Source organism: Delphinus delphis, chromosome 4 (genome assembly GCF_949987515.2).
Source record: "Delphinus delphis chromosome 4, mDelDel1.2, whole genome shotgun sequence".
NCBI lineage: Eukaryota > Metazoa > Chordata > Mammalia > Artiodactyla > Delphinidae > Delphinus > Delphinus delphis.
In genome coordinates, this window is record NC_082686.1 from 133,123,599 (window position 1) to 133,143,810 (window position 20,212).

General features: G+C 45.0%; 2 protein-coding genes across 6 annotated transcripts in view; one reads left to right on the top strand and one right to left on the bottom strand.

The window, feature by feature from the left end:
- The window catches only part of METTL6 (methyltransferase 6, tRNA N3-cytidine), an 18,203-nt gene extending 13,593 nt beyond the window's left edge, over positions 1–4,610 (bottom strand). For 3 of the 5 annotated variants that reach the window (XM_060011488.1, XM_060011486.1, XM_060011490.1), the window contains exons 1-3: positions 4,482–4,610; positions 3,570–3,982; positions 2,552–2,683 (exon numbers count right to left, since the gene is read on the bottom strand). In XM_060011488.1, coding sequence (XP_059867471.1) covers positions 2,552–2,683; positions 3,570–3,794 — 357 coding nt within the window. In that variant the 5' untranslated portion in view covers positions 3,795–3,982; positions 4,482–4,610. Of the gene's footprint in view, positions 1–2,551; positions 2,684–3,569; positions 4,248–4,481 lie in introns of those variants that run through there. The other 2 variants (XM_060011489.1, XM_060011487.1) reach the window with 2 other exon arrangements.
- On the top strand, positions 4,484–18,950 carry EAF1 (ELL associated factor 1). Its single transcript, XM_060011485.1, has 6 exons — positions 4,484–4,995; positions 6,846–6,940; positions 8,756–8,892; positions 10,753–10,943; positions 12,616–12,849; positions 15,654–18,950. The coding sequence occupies exons 1-6, from the start codon at positions 4,557–4,559 to the stop codon at positions 15,698–15,700; spliced, it is 1,143 nt and encodes a 380-aa protein (XP_059867468.1). The 5' UTR covers positions 4,484–4,556; the 3' UTR covers positions 15,701–18,950.
- Positions 18,951–20,212: the final 1,262 nt, after the last annotated feature.

Consider the following 20,212-nt stretch of genomic DNA (forward strand, 5'->3'; position numbering starts at 1 on the left):
TACAAGCCAGAAGGGAGTGGCATGATATATTTAAAGTGATCAAAGAGAAGAACCTACAACCAAGATTACTCTACCCAGCAAGGATCTCATTCAGATTTGACGGAGAAATCAAAAGCTTTACAAACAAGCAAAAGCTAAGAGAATTCAGCACCACCAAACCAGCTCTACAACAAATGCTAAAGGAACTTCTCTAAGTGGGAAACACAAGAGAAGAAAAAGACCTACAAAAACAAACCAATAACAATTAAGAAAATGGTAATAGGAACATATATACCGATAATTACCTTAAACGTGAATGGATTAAATGCTCCAACCAAAAGACACAGGCTCGCTGAATGGATACAAAAACAAGACCTATATATACGCTGTCTACAAGAGACCCACTTGAGACCTAGGGACACATACAGACTGAAAGTGAGGGGATGGAAAAAGATATGCCATGCAAATGGAAATCAAAAGAAAGCTGGAGTAGCAATACTCATATCAGATAAAATAGACTTTAAAATAAAGAATGTTACAAGAGACAAGGAAGGACACTACATAATGATGAAGGGCTCAATCCAAGAAGAAGATATAACAATTATAAATATATATGCACCCAACATAGGAGAACCTCAATACATAAGGCAACTGCTAACAGCTATAAAAGTGGAAATTGACAGTAACACAATAATAGTGGGGGACTTCAACACCTCACTTACACCAATGGACAGATCATCCAAACAGAAAACTAATAAGGAAACACAGGCTTTAAATGACATAACAGACCAGATAGATTTAATTGATATTTATAGGACATTCCATCCAAAAACAGCAGATTACACTTTCTTCTCAAGTGCACATGGAACATTCTCCAGGATAGATCACATCCTGGGTCACAGATCAAGCAGGGGATGTGGGTTTGATCCCTGGTCAGGGAACTAAGATCCCACACGCCGAGGGGCCACTAAGCCCACACACCACAACTACCGCGCCCGAGCACCACAACTAGAGAGCCCGCACACCGCAACTACTGAGCCTGCGTGCTCTGGAGCCTGCGCACCACAGCTACAGAGAAGCCTGTTCACTGCAACGAAGAGCCAGCATGCCACAACTAAGACGTGACACAGCCAAACATAAATAAATAAATAATTGGAGACAGTACTTTTTGCCCATAAGATTGGAAGATATAAAGAAGACTGATGTCAAATGTTAAGGGCATAGAGGAAAAAATATCTTTATACTATTGGTGAAATTATAAATTGGTATAATTTTCTGGATGGAAGCCTGGCATTATCTACTTAAATTTCAACATGTATCCTTTCTCCAAGGAATTCTATTCTATTATTCACCACAGAAATAAGTGTACACATGTGTTTTGGGGCATGTGTACAATTTTGATCACATTAACCCTACTTGTAAGAGCAAAAAATTAGAAACAATTCGAACAATTACCAACAAGGCAATTGTTACAGTATGGTATATCCGTTCTATGGAATACTACAACAGGTAAATGAAATGCAGTGGACCTACATGTACTAGGATGAAAAACTCGGCAAGATATAACATAGAGCGAAGAAAGCAGGTTATAGTACAATGTGATGACACTATTTAAAAAGTCTAATAGATGCTAAAACTGTGAAAGGTTGGTGGAAAACTACATATGTTGCCAAAGTATCCCCCACATATCTGTTAGTGACAAAAAGAAAATACCTGTGCAACAAAGGAATTAGGTAGTTACTACCTTAACCCAGCGATCAAAACTAGCATCACTTACAGCGAGATTACACTACTGCCTCCTGATAGGATGCAGTATGAAAGAAACAACATCAGCTATTAAAGTATTTTTGCCCAAAGTATTTTACCTGATTTAAATCTAACTTCTAGTTTACAGGAAATACAGAAACAAGTTAAACAATGATTAAAAGAAACAATCAGACCCAATTTGGCATGTGGGACCTCATTATAGAAAATGGCTTGCTCTCCGAAAATTCAATGTCAGTGGGGAAAAGGTCAAGGGGAAGGGCAGGAATGTTTTAGGCTAAGGAGATCTAAGGTACATAATAAAGTGTAAGATGTAGTCCTTAATTAAATATAGCTATTAAAGACACCTGGGACTATTGGGGGAAATCTGAATCCAGACTGGGTATTAATGACATTAGGGAATTACAGTTATTTTTGTCAGACATGATAAGTATATTGTAGTCATGTAGAAAAAGTCCTCATTTTTTTTTAAGATGTAGGCATACATATATAGGAGTGAAGCGTGTCAACATTTGTAACTTACTTTAAAACAGTTCAGCAAGTCTATAAAGCAAAAATAGCAAAATGCTGGCAATCATTAAATCTGGATACAAGGATAAGGATGTTGTTTGGTATTTCTTTCTACTTTTCTGAATACTGCTATGTTTCTGCTGTATGTATTATACATGCATGTAAACAGGAAAACTAGGTTCACAGGGATCATAGCTGGTTAGCTTCAGGGAGAGGACTGAAATTGAGCAAATGGGTGTAGAAGGCAGGTCCAACAAGTCTAGGAAAATATAACAAAACACACAGCTGGTGCACCAACCTTGACATATTCAACTGCTCTTGGAGAAAAATCACAGGCATAGGCAAAGATATTCGGATCTTCTAAAAGCGGGAATAAACAGTTCCCAACCCCACAACCAGCTTCAAGCATAGTCAATTTTTGATCTTCAAACTGAGGAAAGAGAACCCAAAGTTACAGTACACTACATCTACACAATGAAGAAAAAACTAAAAGGTCCAGAACACGAGACAAGGTCTCTGCCCCCATGCAGTAGACAATTAAGTGAACTGATAACCCAAAGCCACTGATACCTCGTCCAACATTGGGAGTTTGGTGTGGAGAAAACAAAGCATAATGGTTAACAGAATAGGCTCTGAGGTTAAACCGCGTGCACTCAAATCTGGACTCCTCCCCTCGCCCCGGGTTCTATCACTGAACAAATCACTTAAACAGCTTTGTGCCTCAATTTCATCAGCAAGTGGGGATAATACTAACGCCAAACTTCACCATGTTATTATAAGGCTTAAGTTACAGAACACATGTAAAGTTCTAGAAAACGGGCATGATAAAGTGTTCATCATTATTATTATTATGAACCTGCCATTGAAATCATTCATCATGAATTTAATATTTACAACTTTCAGATTAGCTTTAAAAAACAGAAAATGCCCCCCTTTTTTTAAACTTACAAAAAAAGCATACATTTATCTACTTTTCCTTCTCTTTTCCATAATACAGAAGCATGATGCTGATGGCCTGATATGTCGGTGTGAAGTGGTTGAAAGCCCCACCAGTCACTGACTTCAAAATTCTGTGACTGGCCTTTGTTAGACAACAGGACTGCAGTTACAGCGTCTTTTCTCCTCTGTATTATACAACTCAGCGACTGCTAAAACTACTTGAGACAAACAGTGTATATCTAAGGTACAAAAATTTATGAAGCCTCTGAGAGGTTTCATAAATTATCTCCCACTCCCCCTGGGAATGCAATAAAGCACCCCCTCTTCTACACATTCTAAATGAAGAACAGCTCAAATAAGGTGTAATATTAGTTTACCTCTCTACATGATCTGAGCTCCTCAAACTCTCTGGTGGTCCAGTGTCTATCTTTGAAGAAATTAGTGCTATTTCTTTTGTAAAAAAGGTCCCAGTTCTTCTGAGCCTCTTTTTCCAGTTTTTGCTGTTTATAATCAGACACTAAAGCTTGGTCTCTTGTCAGTTTCTCCTCTTCTTCAGAGCTGAGAATCCTCGCCTGAAGCCCTTTCCTTTGCAAAGCAGCCATCTCCTAAGTTGATGGTAATATATTTAACACTGCTGGAGATTCTCCATTCCTGAACAACCTGAGGAATTCAAGCTGATACTGCAGACCCAGGCAGGGTTGTCTCAGATGTGGTCCCTGAGGTTGGGTCCAAGCCTCAGGCAGCATCAGGTGTTTCGCAGGAAAAAGAATGAGGCTCCGGTTGGGGGGTTCTAGAACAGTTTTTTAAAGATGCTGAGTTAGTGGTCCTACAACAGTTCTTTCACCTAACAGTTCAACTCAGCAAACGTTTACTAGGTGCTGACCTTACACAAATCCCTGCTCCGCTATTGAATACGTCACAAAGACCAAGACACTGCCGCTGCCTTCAGAGGGCTGACATTCAGCGGCCAGGGCTCTCACGCACAGAACTGTAAGGAGAGTCACCGTTTCCAAGGACCGGAGACTCAGTGTTTTTCGGGGAAAACAGAGCTAAGCCCGGGTGGCCTGAGACTCTGAGTCTTACGAACCAGAGGGGGCGTCACTTCCCAGGGACTAAGGCCCTCGCGTCACCGTCGGCACGCGAAGGGGAGGAAGAGACTCAGAGACGCGTGGCGTGGGGTGCCCAGGATACTCGGGATAACCCAGGCCGCCCGGCCGCGAGGGCCTGAGAGGACGGCGTGAACCTAGTCCCTCGCGCGCTGGGGCCCCGTCATCAGTTCCTAGGTTCACCTGGAGGGTGGGGCCGGGCGCGCTGAGCCCTCAGCCAGGCCAGCCTCGGAAGCAAAATTTGGGAGCCACAGCGAAATGACCCTTCGAATGGACAAACCGCCCCTGAAGACCTCGAATCGGGCTTCTCAGACGGAGTCCTTCTACCCTGACACTGCCCCCGCCATTTCCGCTCCGGACCCAGAAGTCCCTCCTCGGCGCCGGAAGTTCCGGGGCCCCGCTTCCTCAGAGTCGCCCACCTTCCGGACGCGGAGGCCAGGATTTGCTTCCGGCCACGGGTGGGTTCCGGCTCTGTTCCCCGCGCGACCTGGAGCGCTGTCCCGGGAGCGCGGCTGCCCAGGACACCGGTACCGGCAGCTCGGGCCGCGGGCGCGCCAGGAGGGCACCGGTGCGGGCGCGAGGTCCGGGGGGGCCATGAACGGGACGGCCAACCCGCTGCTGGACCGCGAGGAGCACTGCCTGCGGCTCGGGGAGAGCTTCGAGAAGCGGCCGCGGACCTCTTTCCACACCATCCGCTGTGAGTCCGCGCCCCCACGGTCGCTCCTGGCCGCCCTTAGCCCCTCCGGTGTCCAGGGAGCCCTGCCAGCGTCAACTCCCTTCCTCTCAGCCCGGATCCGCCGGAACCTCGGGTTTTTCCCAGCTCACTCCCAAACCAGAACTTTACGACGTTCTCACACTATTCCTCTGCCTCGTGGTACCGAACTCTTATTCCGAAGACCATTGGCCCCTTTTCCTGCCGCGTCCAGCCCTCCCGCGCACTGACGCTCCCCCTCTTATTTCTGAAAGGCTGCGACACCACATCAGGCTCCAGCTCTTCTCTGTAGCCGCTTTTCCGCCATGACCCCACTGGGGGTCTCCACGCTTCAAGGAAACGCTTGTTGTTTTCTCGGGATCCGCGTCCACTCCCTCCTATTCCATTCTCTTCTTCCCTGTTTTCCTCACTTTTCTTCCCTCGTCCGTTTTGGTTCTGCCCTCCCTGACGCAGTGCTTCATCCCCTTTGCAGCCCCAGAATCCACATCCTCTCTGTGCCTCATCAGTCTCCCTCCTCAATGTCTCCATGCTAGCTTTTCGTGTGATTTTGATGTCTTTTGAGGTCACCTGGACTACCCCAACTTTTCCTCGGGACCAAATCCCTTGTGGGTGAAGAATAAAATTAGGATTTAAGAGCCAGGAATAAGTTAGCGCTTGATCTATGTTTGGAAGCAGGAGCGAGCAGGCCTAAGGAATGTGGAGATAGTCATTATGCTGTCCTCCTTTTTCTCCATGATTACAGACCCTATTGAGAGAGGGCCCTTCCACTCTGTGTCCTGGGTGAAGAATTGGCTGACTGAGCATACCGCTGTGATTCACAGGCTCCTGGTTTCCCTTCCTGGTAGCCCCAATGCTGGTTAAGACTTGTTTTTGTCAGAGGAGCTCCTCCTACACGTGACTCAACACCTTGGAAGAGGGTGTGTTAGATAAATGCAGTTCTATTTTCCTGTGGTCACTTGCCAGGCCATTACTCTTCTTCCTACTGACAACAGGTCAGCCCTTTCAGAGGAAGGGTATTGGGAATATGATAAGAGCGTCATTTCCTGAGCAGTTTACTGATTTGATGTTTTAGCAGAGTGAAGGGCAATGTGGAATGTAAATAAGACACTTCACAGAAGCACCTGGCCTGCCGTTTGAGGCAGGTTTGTGTTAAAAGGGAGTAAGGTGGCTGTTCATGCTGTGCTCTAACTGCAATTCAGAAACATGGGCAGGATTAACCTTTGGAAATACAGTTCAGCCTTCTGCTCCAAACATCTACAGGAGTAATCCTTGTTAAAGCTATGGAACTGGAGTGTGGCAGATCCTAACTTTGCCAGTTCCTATCAAAATGAAATCAGCTTATATTGTGCTATGGCCTTTCATATTGGGTTTTACAGTCACAGGATTTTAAAAATATGCTCTGTTCCTTTTGATCCTTATAATAACCCTAGTAAAACACCTCATTGTGGATAATAAAACATTAATTTTTCATCTGTCACTTGGCAGAAGGGGATATCTTTGCTTAATAAAATGTTGTGTAAATTCTAGCCTTTTTTCTTCAAAATAATCCACTGGGAATGAGAAGAAAAGTATGTGGAGGTATAGATGAGACAAGATTGTCCCAGAGCTGGTAATTATTGAAGCTGAGCGATGGTACACACAGCTCATGGTATTATTCTGTCTGCTGTTGTATATGAGAAGCTGTCCACAATGAAATAGCTTTCTGAAAAATTCTAAATGGTGTGTATTTTCCATTTATTTGAGTTATAAAAAATTTCAGTTCTCACATGGGAATGCCCTGCAAACCCTTAGCAAAAGTAACCTGGTGGATAAATGCTTTTGTCCTTTCACTTTAGATGACTTTAAGCCGGCATCTATAGACACTTCCTGTGAAGGAGAGCTTCAGGTCGGCAAAGGAGATGAAGTCACAATTACGCTGCCGCATATCCCTGTAGGTTTTATCCCACTGTTGTTTTTTTTAATGTGGAATCACAGTGAATCCTCATATTCTATGTTATTGCAATTTGATTTTCCTCCTATTTAAATATATCTAGATTTCTGAAGTGCCAGTATAAGGGAAAAAGGAATTTTGGGGGTAGGGCGGGGTAGAATTCATGCTTCCCAGGTACTTGAGTAAAAATAATTCTTTGTCATTTTCCCCAAGCTCCCTTTTCCCCCATTTGTCCCAAAGTAGACAAGGTTCCTGTGTGGACACCTGGCCCCTCCCTTAGACACACATAGCTTCCCCCCAGCAGCTACAGAGAGAAAGGCCCAGGTGCCCTACGGATGTAAAGCAGCAGCTTAGGAGTGCAGAGGGCAGGAGCAGGGTCGACACGGGTCGTGAGTCTGGCAAGGGGTAATGTGCAGGCTGGTGGTTTCAGCCAGAAACCAGAGGTGTAGAGCCTTCAGCCCATTTAGGGCTGAGGAACCCGGTTAAAAGCTGAATGGAGAAGCCTTGCCCGAGGTGGCGCTCTGATCACAAAGCCCAAAGGATCAGACAGAATACTCTTAATGACCATGGGTCAGTGCATGTCCCAGCCCTGTCCTGGAACATCAGTTCTCGGTAACCAGTGATAGAATGAAAAGGCTCTGGACAGGGAGACCTGGGAAGCTTTGTGCTGGGGAAAACTTATTGTTTGCTAGTTCAAACTGCTATCTCATTACTTGTTGCCTTTGGCAAGTTACATCATCTCCCTGTGGACCTTAGTTTCCCAAATGTAAAATGAAGAGGTTACATCAATGGTCCCTAAGGTCTCTTCCAACTCTTAATTTTTACTGTATGAATAAGGAGTCAAGCAGCCAAGCAGTTTCTGATTCCATACAGAGGATTAAACGCTGTATTTGGCAAATATTAATGACCACCTACTGGATGCTGGCTCACTACTAGGTACTGAGAATACAGTCTTGAACAAAACAAGCACGTTTCTTGCCCTTAGCGAGTTTAAATAAATATAAGAAAGTGTAGCACTTATTTTGGAAAATCTGGGAAGGCTTGCCTGAGGAAGTGACCTTTGAGCAGATTTGAATGTTGAATAATTAAAAGGGAAGGAGAGGGTGGGATGTTGCAGGCAGAAGCCCTGTTAAATCCCTGCAAGAAAGAGCTTGGGTCTGAGAGAAGGCCAGCTCCTTCTGCTCTGGAGCCTGCAGAGCCTGCGGCGAGTGGAGCCGGGCAAGGTGGAAGGGCCAGGTGGCTCGTTTAAAGATTTTCTTCTTTGGCCTTAGAGTGATGGGTAGTGATTCAAGGGCTTAAGCGGGTGAATGGAATGATGTACTTACTGTGAACCAGCCAGAATAATGAGCTGCTGTTGGAGAATGCTCTGTGGTTACTTGGCATGGGGGGAAGCCTGGACTCTCCTATTACAAGGAAGTACGGAGGTCACTCACTAGCTTTACTACTTACAGTGAGAGCTCTTCTCAGTGTCAGACACGTAATGCGTAATTTATGTTTCTCAGTTCACATTTTACCATTATTTGTAACATTTCCCAAATCCCTGGAAAAATGTACAGTAATTTAAAAATTTTATATTTATTTCTTGGTTACTTAGAGCCAGTTGCACAGTCACAGATTCTTGCCGTATTGTTATTTCCTCTTTATTTTTGCTTGGGAAGCCAGCAGGAGTTAAAATACAAATCGGTTCATTCTGTTCCTTTTTGAGTAGCTCTGATAAAAGATGTGATGAGGTAAAGCCACCTGTAAATTCAGTTTTGATGTGCATAACTGGTGTGTTTGGTTTGATTGTCTGAATTGTACTTTTGTGGCGTGTAGGGATCCACACCACCGATGACTGTGTTCAAGGGGAACAAGCGGCCTTACCAGAAGGACTGTGTGCTTATTATCAATCACGACACTGGAGAATATGTGCTGGAAAAGCTCAGCAGCAGCATCCAGGTCAAGAAAACAAGGTATGTGAAGAAGCAGATACAGATCAATGTGCCGTTTCTGTAGATTTACATTATCTATTCAGTTATTTTATAAGGATGTGAGAACCTGGGTGCTTCGTGTTGTTGGCAGTCTCAGCAGCTTCACCTCTCTCTTCTCAGATAAGTCAATAAAATATTTTTTCCTCAAAGGCAATAAAGAGAGATAATGCTTTTAAGACCTGAAGCATAGAAAACATTGCGGAAAGGAGTGTACTGTATGATTAAATCAGTTTTATTAATTTCATGATGGTTGATATAGTACCACCAAAGGGATAAGGTTTAAATTTACAGACTTAAAGTTATGAAAGAATAATTTAATAATATATATTCTTGGGCTTCCCTGGTGGCGCAGTGGTTGAGAGTCCGCCTGCCGATGCAGGGGACACGGGTTTGTGCCCCGGTCTGGGAAGATCCCACGTGCCGCGGAGCGGCTGGGCTCATGAGCCATGGCCGCTGAGCCTGCGTGTCCGGAGCCTGTGCTCTGCAATGGGAGAGGCCACAACAGTGAGAGGCCCGCGTACAGCAAAAAATAAATAAATAAAAATTAAAGAAATAATAATATACTTTATTAGAGTGAAAACATTAAATTTTTACAAGGTACATTTGAGGTCATTATTACACCAAAGTAAAGCTTTGTCTATTTTTTTTGAACAATGAGCTCTCTAATTTTTAATTCAACAGACATTACATGTGTCATGTGAAGCCAATTAGATTTTATTTTAAAGTCAAGTTTCATTCTGTAAATAGAAGTAACCCAGTGGTTCTATTTATATCGTGATACAATAATTATTGTCAATTATTTTAAAGAGAGTATTTAATGTTTTTTTGCTTATGCTTCCTCAAGCCTTTTTCTTTACTCATTCCACAAAAAGTAAAAGTACCTACCATTTATTGAGGGTACTTTATTTATTTATTACCACGTGCCAGGCACTGTGCTAGATGTTTTACGTGCATTATCTAATCTTTACAAATAACTTTTGAAAAGGTAGTGTTGTTACCCTTTCACTCACTCACTCTCTCTCAAACATACACACACGCGCGCGCGCGACGAGACTGAGGATCAGTGAGATTGTGACTCACAGTGTGTTTGTGTTGATTACCTCCACCAGCCAGGTGCTGCTCTCAGGCCTCTGAGAGCTGATGATTGTGGGAGTTTGACTTACTACTCAGTGTCATCTGGGACTAGCAGTATTTTATCACTTAGGTGTTTGTTAGAAGTGCAGAATTTCAGGACATACTAAGTCAGAATCTGCACTTTAACAAGATCCCCAGGTGATCTGTGTGGACACCATAGTTTGAAAAATGCTGAGCTAGTCCATTTACAAAAGAAATTGTTAATAGGTAGCATTTCCTTGGTCTAGGGTGGAGTGCTCTGCCTACCTGCCAGCAAGAGCTGGCCTGTGACAAAATGAGCAAGCAGTAAATAGGTAATGGAAAAAATTGCTAACAGGCCAGTATTTCAAGAGCTAGTTTAATAACTCACGTGTAATTGTAATTTTATACTGCACACAAGGTGAATAGTTACATTTTCTGTTATTAAAATGGGTTCTCGTAATTGCATTATATCCCACCTCTGTGTCTTACCTGCTGCTTGATATAAAATGTGAGCTCCATGAGGGCAGCGAGTCTGTTTTATTCGTCTCTGTGTCTCTGGTGCACGGTGCAGAGCTGGAATGCAGTAGAATGAGTAGTTTGTGTGATAAAATTAACAAATATCAGTATTTTGAAGCTGTCTGTAAAGAGCCTGGGCTTCTGCAGAGACTTCCAGGTGCTTGGTAAACGAGGCAAACCTGAGAACCACTGTTCTTGCCCCTCCAGTTTAAAGTCCGTATCTCATTTCAGAGCTGAGGGGAGCAGTAGAATCCAAGCCCGAATGGAACAGCAGCCTGCGCGTCCCCCACAGCCATCACAGCCACCACCGCCTCCGCCACCTGTGCCATTCAGAGCTCCAACAAAGCCTCCGGTTGGACCCAAAACCTCTCCCTTGAAGGATAACCCCTCACCTGAACCTCAGCTGGATGATATCAAAAGAGGTAGAGAGCATTTTCTGGAGCCATGGTAGCAACTTGGAGGAGGGTATTGATGTTTTTGTGGAGATCACGAGACCACGTACACGGCGGCGTGGGCATTCTCCGCCATCGTAACAGTTTCCGCAGGGCCCGCCGTTCCACAGGTGATGGCAGGCGGGGTGGGGCGGGCTGTGGAGGCGAGGTTTACCACTTGGCTCGTTTGACAAGGGAGAGTCCGGGACAGTGACCTGAGCTGTGGCTGTCTTTGCAGCTTTCTGCTTAGAGGCCTGAGGCTTAAACAAGCCTGCCTGCCATCTAAAGGTCCATACGGCACACCTTTTAAGGCTTTGAAAGAAGAGAATGACAAGGGACTGGGGGTAAAAACCAAGTGTGCCAATGTTAGTATAGTGTCTAGGTTAAGTTCCACGACCACTGCTTTGTATTAACAAAAGTGCATAAATATGATAGCGCCTGGGACACTGGGGATGCTGGCCTAGAAGGACTTAGAGGTCTGGTCGGGCTCTCCAAGGTAAAACCAAGACAGAGGCACTCACCTTGGCTCCCTCCCCCACACAGTGGATGGTTTTAGTTGTCCAGACACTTAGAAAGTTATGAAAGTAAGTGTTATATTTCATATTTGTGAAGTTCTGTGAAACAAAGTCAAACCCATAACAGTAGTAAACAGGAAAAGATAAAAAGTTGCCCTTGGGAAGTTTGCCTTTTTCACCCTGTGGAAATACTGTCTTTTCACAAACGAGGTCACTCTCTGCGTGGTACACAGTTCTTAAGCCTCTGGATTTTTTTTTTTTTTTCTCATGGATATTAGAATGCTGTCTATGGAAGTTTTCACTTTAGTTGAACAGGAATTGGACCATAACAGGTTGTTGTTGCCAGTTATGCTTAAAGGAACCATAGTCATTTAAGGCCTCATGGTAGGTTTGGACAGGAAAATCTGGCATCTTCCTTGCTGTAGCCTATGGTGAATCGTTAATGTACTCACATTAAAATGGTCAGGTAGAACATGTGTTTCCTTCCCTGCTTTACATTTGTTAACATTGCGGTACCTGAAGGCATGCTGTAAGTCAAATGTGTAAAGCACAGAGGAGGGGTGTCGTCCCGCCGTCTTTCTTCAGCCACCATGGCTCCTCCTGCGAGCCTTGTTTACCTGTGGAACGTGAACGCTGGAAAGGCCCCCAGAGGCTGTCTGCTGTGGCCCTTCCTTTTTCCGGAGCATCTTGGAAAATTCATTGCCTTCCACCTGGGTCTCCCTGCTGGTCAGAGGTGGATCCAGAGCAAGAGCTCAGACCTTCCAGTTCCTGGTCAGGTATTTTTGAGCCCATGAGCAGAATGTTGCTCTTCTCTTATTCGGTGTTTAATCCCATAATTCATAATTCTTTTTTTTTTAAAGTAGATAAAGGCAAAATAGACTTAATTCATTTCTCAGAAGAATCATTATCCTGGAGCAGTCTGCTTTTTGGTTATTTTGGGTGAATTAAATGTTTCCATTGTCTCTCTGGAGATGTGTTAGATATTTTTGTTTGTTGGTTTTGCTTTGGGTCATTTTGTTTGTTTTTAAGGACTCGAAGCAGGAGTTCATTTTCAGTTATTCCTTGTTGCTCTTGGTTTTGCCAGCTTACTGTTTACAGAGGCTTACTGTTTACAGAGGCGCTGACCCCCGTCCCGTCATTTATTCCAGAGCTGAGGGCCGAGGTGGACATCATCGAACAGATGAGCAGCAGCAGTGCAAGCAGTTCCTCAGACTCTGAGAGCTCGTCAGGAAGCGATGACGACAGCTCCAGCAGTGGAGGCGAGGACAGCGGCCCCGTGTCCCCTCCGCAGCCGTCACACCAGCAGCCCTACAACAGCAGGCCGGCCGTCGCCAACGGAACTGGCCGGCCGCAAGGAAGCAACCAGCTCATGTGCACCCTCAGTAAGTGCACGCTCCCGCTTCTGGGCCGAGGCGGGGGCTTGGGGTGGGGAGAGGGAATATCAGGCCAGAGCTGGAACTTCTGTTCATCTTACACCAGAGTCTATAAACCTGACGGTACTTAAGGCATAAGAAAGGGTCCTGACAAAGGCAATTTGAAGCAGAAAAGAGTAAGTTACCAAACAGTAAAAAAAGAAAAAGCACAAAACTGTTCCATCTCTTTTCTTTTCCTTATTGGCACAAATTAGGTTTTGTGAATTCTGGAAAGTGTTGAAACGTGAGCCGCAGAGCTCTGTACTTTTGCATATACCAGGCTTTAGGGGTACCGCCTGCCCCCACCCAGTCCCCCACCTCCAGGTTTTATACAGTCCTGAGAGCCCAGTGCCATCAGAGTGCGGTATCCCACAGCCCACAGAGTTGGGAACCTGTGCCCTTAGAAGGTGTTTGGCGACCAGCTAGCCTTCGCAGGAGGGAAGGAAGGGACATTATAGCGTCTGGTGGCTTTGAGTGCAGTTGGTGGTAAAGCAAAGCAGGGGAGAACAAAAACAAATGTCTTTGTCTTGGAGGTGGGGAGAGTGCAGGTTCTCTGCGCCCTCCTCTCTCCCGACTCCTGGAGTTGGATGTTCTCTTCCCGTCTGACTTCTGTGAGGAGGCTGGAAGGTCAGGAGGCAGTGGCGGGGAAGCTAGCCTAGGTAACCCTGCTCCTGTGGGCCGGGCAGAGATCACTCTCAGCCCCACACTGTAGACGTCATGTAAACCCCTGAGGTGAGGCCCGGCCCCAGCCTTGTAGGGCGGTAAAGAGCATCCCTGGCCTCTACCCACTTAGGTGCCGGAGCACCTCCTGCTTTCCTCCAGTGTGTCAACCCAGAATGTCTCCCGGCATTGCCAAGTGCCCCTGTGGCGTTGGAATCAGTGCCAGTGGAGAACCACTGTGCTGGGCCTTGCTCTACTATCTGAGTGAGTTCAACACTTTTGTGACGTCAGTTAAGGCTGTTACCTGCTATCCTGTTAACACAGGCCCAGCTTCTGGATAGCAGGGTATACTTGATGCTCTTCTCAGTTGGCTTGGGAGAGTAAGTTTCACACTGCGAGTTTGGAATTCACAGTGGAGAACGACCAGACAGCTACTGTGGCTATAACTCAGCATCTTCATTTTGCCCAGTCAGTGCTAAACTATTCCTTAGAATAAAAGAGCCAAAAATGGCTCAGTGCTTCTTACCTACCTACCAGCGCCTTAAACTTCTGTTAGCTCTTCATAGCTCCAAGTCCTCCTGGCCCGCAGCTTTTCCATGGCAAGACCTTAATCTTTGCATACCTCATATACAGTAAAGTACTGGAGTTATTTAAACCAGGATCATCAACTGGAACCAATTTATAAGCCCTAAAATCACAGTAAATAGCGCAAATTTGGTAAACCCTAATGTGAAAACATACAGAGTAATGATAATATTGTTTTTCTGAATGGTAATGTGTATTATATCTTCTCCCCCCACAAAAAAACAAATGGATCAGTTTGAACCTGGGTCAAATTGATTGCATAAGAAATTTCAGAACTGAGATTTCAGCTCCATTACACTGACCTGTTTATGTGCATGTCACCTTTGTAAGTGATGGCACTTAGCTCTGCTGATTGGAGGTTGTCAGCTGGTGTTGATCCCATCGCCTTCCCCACATCTAGAGCAGCAGATGTCACCTTTTTTGGTCTCAGACTTCTTTATGTCGTAAAACTTTTGAGGACCCCAGAGAGCTTTTGTGTGTGTAGCTTATATCTATCAATATTTACCATATTAGAAATTAAAACTGAGAAATACTTAAAATAGTAATTCGTCTAAAAGAACAACAGTAAACCATCACCTGTTAAGAAAAATAACATTTTTATGAAAAATAAATTTTCGAAATAAAAAAAATATTTAATATGAAGAGTAACATTGCTTTAAAAGTTTGCCAATCTCTTTAACATCTGGCTTAGTACAAAGCTGGATTCTTACATCTGCTTCTGCATTCAATCTGTTGCCGTAAGTTGTTTAGGTTGAAGTATATGAAGAAAATGTGGCATCACATAGATATGTAGTTAGAAAAGAGAGGCCTTCAGGTCGAATCCTTCTGAAAGGGTCTCAGGGACCCCAGGGTTCTCAGAACAAACTTTGAGGAGAGGTGGCCTAGAGATTAGTAATCCAGAAATACAGGAGTTCACTTTTCTTCTTTTCCAAGTGGTATCAACTGGGGTCCTGTTATTCTTATCATATTAGATGGAAAAACTTACATTCTTCACTCCTAAAACCTAAATGTCACACACTAGACAAAACTTTGAGGCTTTATAGAGCTCATTAGTTGAGATTTGTGGTATAAGGTAATGTGAAGGTTCTGGCCAGAGGGGTCGGGGGGTACTGGATTAGTATGTGAGTGGTATGCACGGTATAAATAATATTCAGCTTCCTTAACAGGAAGCCCAACTTGGTATTATTTTCACTTTTATAAAGCAACTTAATATGAACAATTCTACTAGACAGTGAGTCATTTATAAATATTTTTTGTCATTTATTGACACATGTATGTCTAGCCTATCCCTCCCCTGTTTTATCCCAGAGAGCAGTATTGCTGTGCTTTGCAGATACCAAAAATAGCAATTCCTTTAAAACGTTGACTGCACCAGTTCTGTCACTGAGCCAAATCGGTTTTCCTCCCTAATTAAATGGAACTGGCCTGGTTTTACTGTAGTGTGAGAGCCCAGGCAGTCAACCAAAGAACCGTGGGGAAGTCATTTTTAAATTGGGTACTTTGGGTTTGATTTTGTTTTCTCTTTATAGGAAATGACTTGCAGTTGAGTGAGTCTGGCAGTGACAGTGATGACTAGAGCCGGATCTTTTGAAATCAACTTTTTGTGCACAGATCTGCTGCGAGACTGGGCTGCTTTAGCGTGGAGTCCACGCCGAGAGGAAAACGTGGGGATCAGTGACTGTAGGAGGAGTTGGAGGCTCTGGAGCGCTCAGATGTGCCTGTCTTTAACATAGCGGTGATGGGTGATTTTCTTGTGTAATTTTTGAACAATGTCACGTTTCAAAGTTTTAAGTAGATCTATAGCAGAACTAACAGAATTATATCTCTTATTTGGTTAACACTGTTAACGAAAAACAGACAAATGTGCCCTGGTTTAGGTTACTCAAAGGCCATTTCTTCACCTAGCCAGTGATGCAGTTGTAAACCTCAGCAGCCACCAGCTTGGCCAAATGGTCTGCACCAGTGAAATGAAACACAGTCTTTGAGGGGTGGGCAGGGAGGGAAACCTCAAACTGCAGCATAGATGCATGTTTAAACCACTTTCAATTATTGACACAAAGTGGTGAGGAAGTTCTGTCTGACCCAGCCTGAGAAGCCTGTGTAGAAACGGACTTCAGGATGGAGTCCGAGAGGGTCAGCTGGGGGGACCTCGGAGCTCTGCTGGCTCAGCCCCTCGTCTGCGCAGTGCTGGTTTAGGGCTAGTGTCTTGCCCCCAGTCCGGGCTTTTCCCACTGCTCCCGCCCCTGAATCTCACTTACTAGAACCAGAGATTCTAGTTAAGCACACATGGGACTTAACAGTTGTGCATTGGAGCTTTTATTGGATTCCAAAAGGAAGAAGTGTTGGCTACTTCTAGCTCCAGTTTAGATCCAAACAGTCCCTAAGTACATGAGGCTAGGGGAGCAGATTAAACCAGCAGTCGCTGTGCTGATGCATGTGACTCGATTAAATTGAGGCTTTTAATTCCATGTGGATCCATAATGAGTGTGTTTCTTTCAGTAGGTTTCAGTGGGGGACTAGAAATGGTAGAGAGGTGAGGTGAAGAAGCCTCTTTGAGCAAATGAGCTGGCAGCCGGTTTCCAGACCAGAATCTGGATAGGAGTCGTGCAGTGTGAAACGAGCACATGTTTTGATAAGGTTTTTCTGTTCATGCTTTTGTACCACTGTTTGTGCCTGACTCCCAGACTGATTTGTATTTATTATATTCAGCTAGAAGAAAGTCACAGGTTGCCGTCTGCACTGTGCAGTTTCCAGATGAATCTGTTGTTGCAGGAAACTGGTGACTAGTAACTGTTCTGTTTGCAGCAAATGTGTGATAAGTCGTCCCATAATTAGTATGGAGTAGCCCATTTCTGTAATTTGAATGACTGTGTCCTGAGAAATTTCTGTCTCCTTTGGTTCAGTGGTATAAAGAACATTAAGAGTGATTTTTCTTCCTCGAGGTGGCCTCTCCCTCCCCAGCTAGTGGAGGGAAGCAGTCTGGACCTAGAAAGAAATTAGATGATCCATGGTGGGGGCTAAGAGTTGAGCCTTGCAGAGTCACCTTTTAGACCCACACAGTGACTCCAGTGAGCTGGAGAAGGGGGCCTGGCAGCACGCTCATGCCACTCTGCTGGGTGCCACTCAGGGGTCCACGCCAGTGCCCTGTGCTGGGTTCTCAGCCTGTTAGGAGACTTCAGTGGATTTCATGGCATGTAGGAACTTACTTATAATGAATTGATCATTACATTTTAATTCCTTGGTAATGAAAGCTCAGGGAAGCCAAAAGGTCATGGTTGGGAGACTTGAATTGCTACTGGATGTGAGAATTGTTTCACTGCTCTTAACTTGCTCGCTGGGGCAGGTTCCAGGAACTTGAACTATAAATATCTATTTAAGCCTCTCTCTTTCTTTTTTTTTTCCCCTCCCAGAGTCTTGATATATGTAGACAAAACTGCGGTTTGGGGCCTGTCGGGTCAAGATGTTTGTTTCTATAGGAAGTGCTTGCAGGTGGCAGTGGGCTTGGCGAGTTAGGCTCGCTGAGCTCAGACCCTCTCCCCGTCATCCATCCTGCCCGGCCCTGCACAGTGGTAACATCTGCTAGCACAGCTCCCGTTTTGTTCTCTGCACAAAAGCTTTTGGAGGTTCCCTCCCCAAGCCCTCCAGCTTTACCCAGCAGAGTAAGGAATCTTTTCTTTTTGGAAATGAAGAATCTGGCCTCGTAAACTACTTCTCACGAGTGCCCTCCTGCCAGCCAAACTGGACTTGTTCTTCCTGCCTCCGTGCCTTGTCACTCTCCCCTCCACCAGCCCCACTCAGGGGTCTCTGTGGGTGCCCCCTTCATGGACTCCTCCTCTGTTGGTTTCACCAGCTGGAGTACTGTGTGCACACTCGGACCTTCCTCTTGCTCGAGCTCTGGTTGGTGTGAACTCCTTCAAAGCAGGCACCGTCGTGGTCATCTCTGTTCCCTGGAGGATGCCCAGGAACAGACCTGTAGATGCTCACAGCCTGGTGGGAAGGGAGCAGAGAACCAGCCAGTGGAGCACAGAGGGCAGACGTAGAGGAAACATTCCAGGTGTTTGGAGACAGCTGGAAGCTATCCATGCTGATTTTCGTGGTTTTGAAGTCTCTAACTGAGTTGTTAAAATTGCCTTTTCTTTTTTCTGTGTAACGTCTGCCGCGCTGTGGTTCGAACGGTGAGGTGTGAAGACTTAAGTCCAAAGCACCTGAGGAGCCATGGCAAGCAAGCCACAGTAAAGATGTGATTTGGGGAAACTTAACAAGCTAGAGGTTTCTCATGATGCCACTCATTTCTGTAGCAGAGTCATATTTTTCTATGTGTGGTATTAATATGTATGTGCTTCAGTGGTGGGAAAACTTGAAAATTCCAAAATCCTTATTACTTCCCTATTTGAGAGGCTGGTTAAGTAGGGTGTGGTGCGGTGTGTGTGTGCGTGTGATGTATTTATTACATTATTTTGAGAGAGTAACCGTCTGTTATGTGGATATACATTGGGTACAGCCAAATTGAATATTTCCATTTGGCGAGGAAGGTAGGATTCATGAAACTCAGGCCTTAACCAGTAGGCTGGATGACAAGACCAATTGAAGCGTTATGAAATGTCTTTTTGTTGCTCCTGTTATCTTTGTCTTGGGTTCATTGTCTCATTCTTTAATGATTATTAAAATCATGTGCCTGAAAGTTTATTTTGCTTGATTATGAGGTAGACATGCACGTTTATATTTATGTAAAGTATTTGCTGTAAAGTGTTTTTGGTTTATTCTCTTAAAAGATCACTATATTTAAGTAAAAAATGAAGGTCAGCAATACACTTCATGTCTTGGTGGGTTTTATTTTCTTACTAGAAATCAATCTAGGAATCAGTGAAAAATGTAGGGTTCTTTTGAGAATCCTTTGTGCTTAAGCCTAATTACCTAAATTGATTCCCTTTTAATTTGGTGTTTATGATCGTTAGGATGTACACTTCAGTTTTAAAAGGTGTGAAGTTCAAAACTAAAGGGTGGCTTTAGCAAGGCACATGGCACCTGAGGCCTTTTTACTGGGTCTGGAAAGGCAGGCTTTTAGCTTTGGGTCTGGGAACCATGCAGGGGTATCCCTAGACATGTATCCTAGTCATTTTAGCTCGCTAGAGTCCTTCCACCTGGAATGCCACGCTGCACAGAAGGACGCGTGTACACCTCTGACCCCCAGTCGACACTCACAGTCTGGAAATGGTCCTGCCTCCTGCTTGCCCTCTGCACCTTGGATACAGCGACGCCCACACCTATCTTGTGGTCTTGGCGCCCGGATAGCTGTAAATCCCTACGTGGGAAGTGACCATGTTCCTTTTAAATTCTCTGTGGCGTCCTTTACCTATTGGGTGCTCAGTAGATTTGGATTGAAGACAATTACGTGTTCAGAGAACTAGGCCAGGAATCCTCTGCTGCTTATCCTATACCCGGCTCCCTTGTCTTCCGGTGGAAATGGGAGACTTGAGCCAGGACTCTCAGTGGGGAAGCGGTGGTGCATGTCCATCACTTAAGGGACTGTTGATCCTCAGGTAACTGTTGCCACCACAACAGTGTGTAACAAACCATCCCAAAGCTTGAAGCTTAACATAATAAGCGTTTATTCTGCAATTTAGGCTGGACGTGGCTGGACAGTTCTGGTCTTGACTGGGCCCCTTCCTGTGCCTGGGATTTGACAGGTTTAGCTGGTCTAGGATGACCTCAGCCCTCACAGCTAGGGCAGCTCAGGTGGACTCCATGTCTCTCATCTTCAGCAGCCTGGCCTGGGCATGTTGTCACAGTAGAAGCTGAGGAGCTAGATGAGAGGAGACTACCCCTGTCACAATTGCTGACATCTCATTGGCCAAAGCGAGTCACAGGGCCAAGTTCAGGATCAAGGGGCTGGTGGGCAGATACACTCCAGCGGTCGATGTGAGGAGTGGCAAAGGTCTTTGGATCCCGGGAGGTGTGGGAATTGGGGCAGTTACTGCAATCAATCTGCCTCCGTGGACCCCATGTCTCCACCTTGGTTGAGAACCCTGGGCTGCATGATCACTAAGGCCCCTCAGGGCTCTGGCTTTTCTCCTGGCCAGAGGGATAA

Coding starts and splice junctions, on each gene's coding strand:
- EAF1 (XM_060011485.1), top strand. CDS start 4,557: ATGACCCTTCGAATGGACAAACCGCCCCTGAAGACCTCGAATCGGGCT. Junction 6,941..8,755: donor TTACGCTGCCGCATATCCCT/GTAGGTTTTATC, acceptor TGTGGCGTGTAG/GGATCCACACCACCGATGAC. Junction 10,944..12,615: donor GCTGGATGATATCAAAAGAG/GTAGAGAGCATT, acceptor CATTTATTCCAG/AGCTGAGGGCCGAGGTGGAC.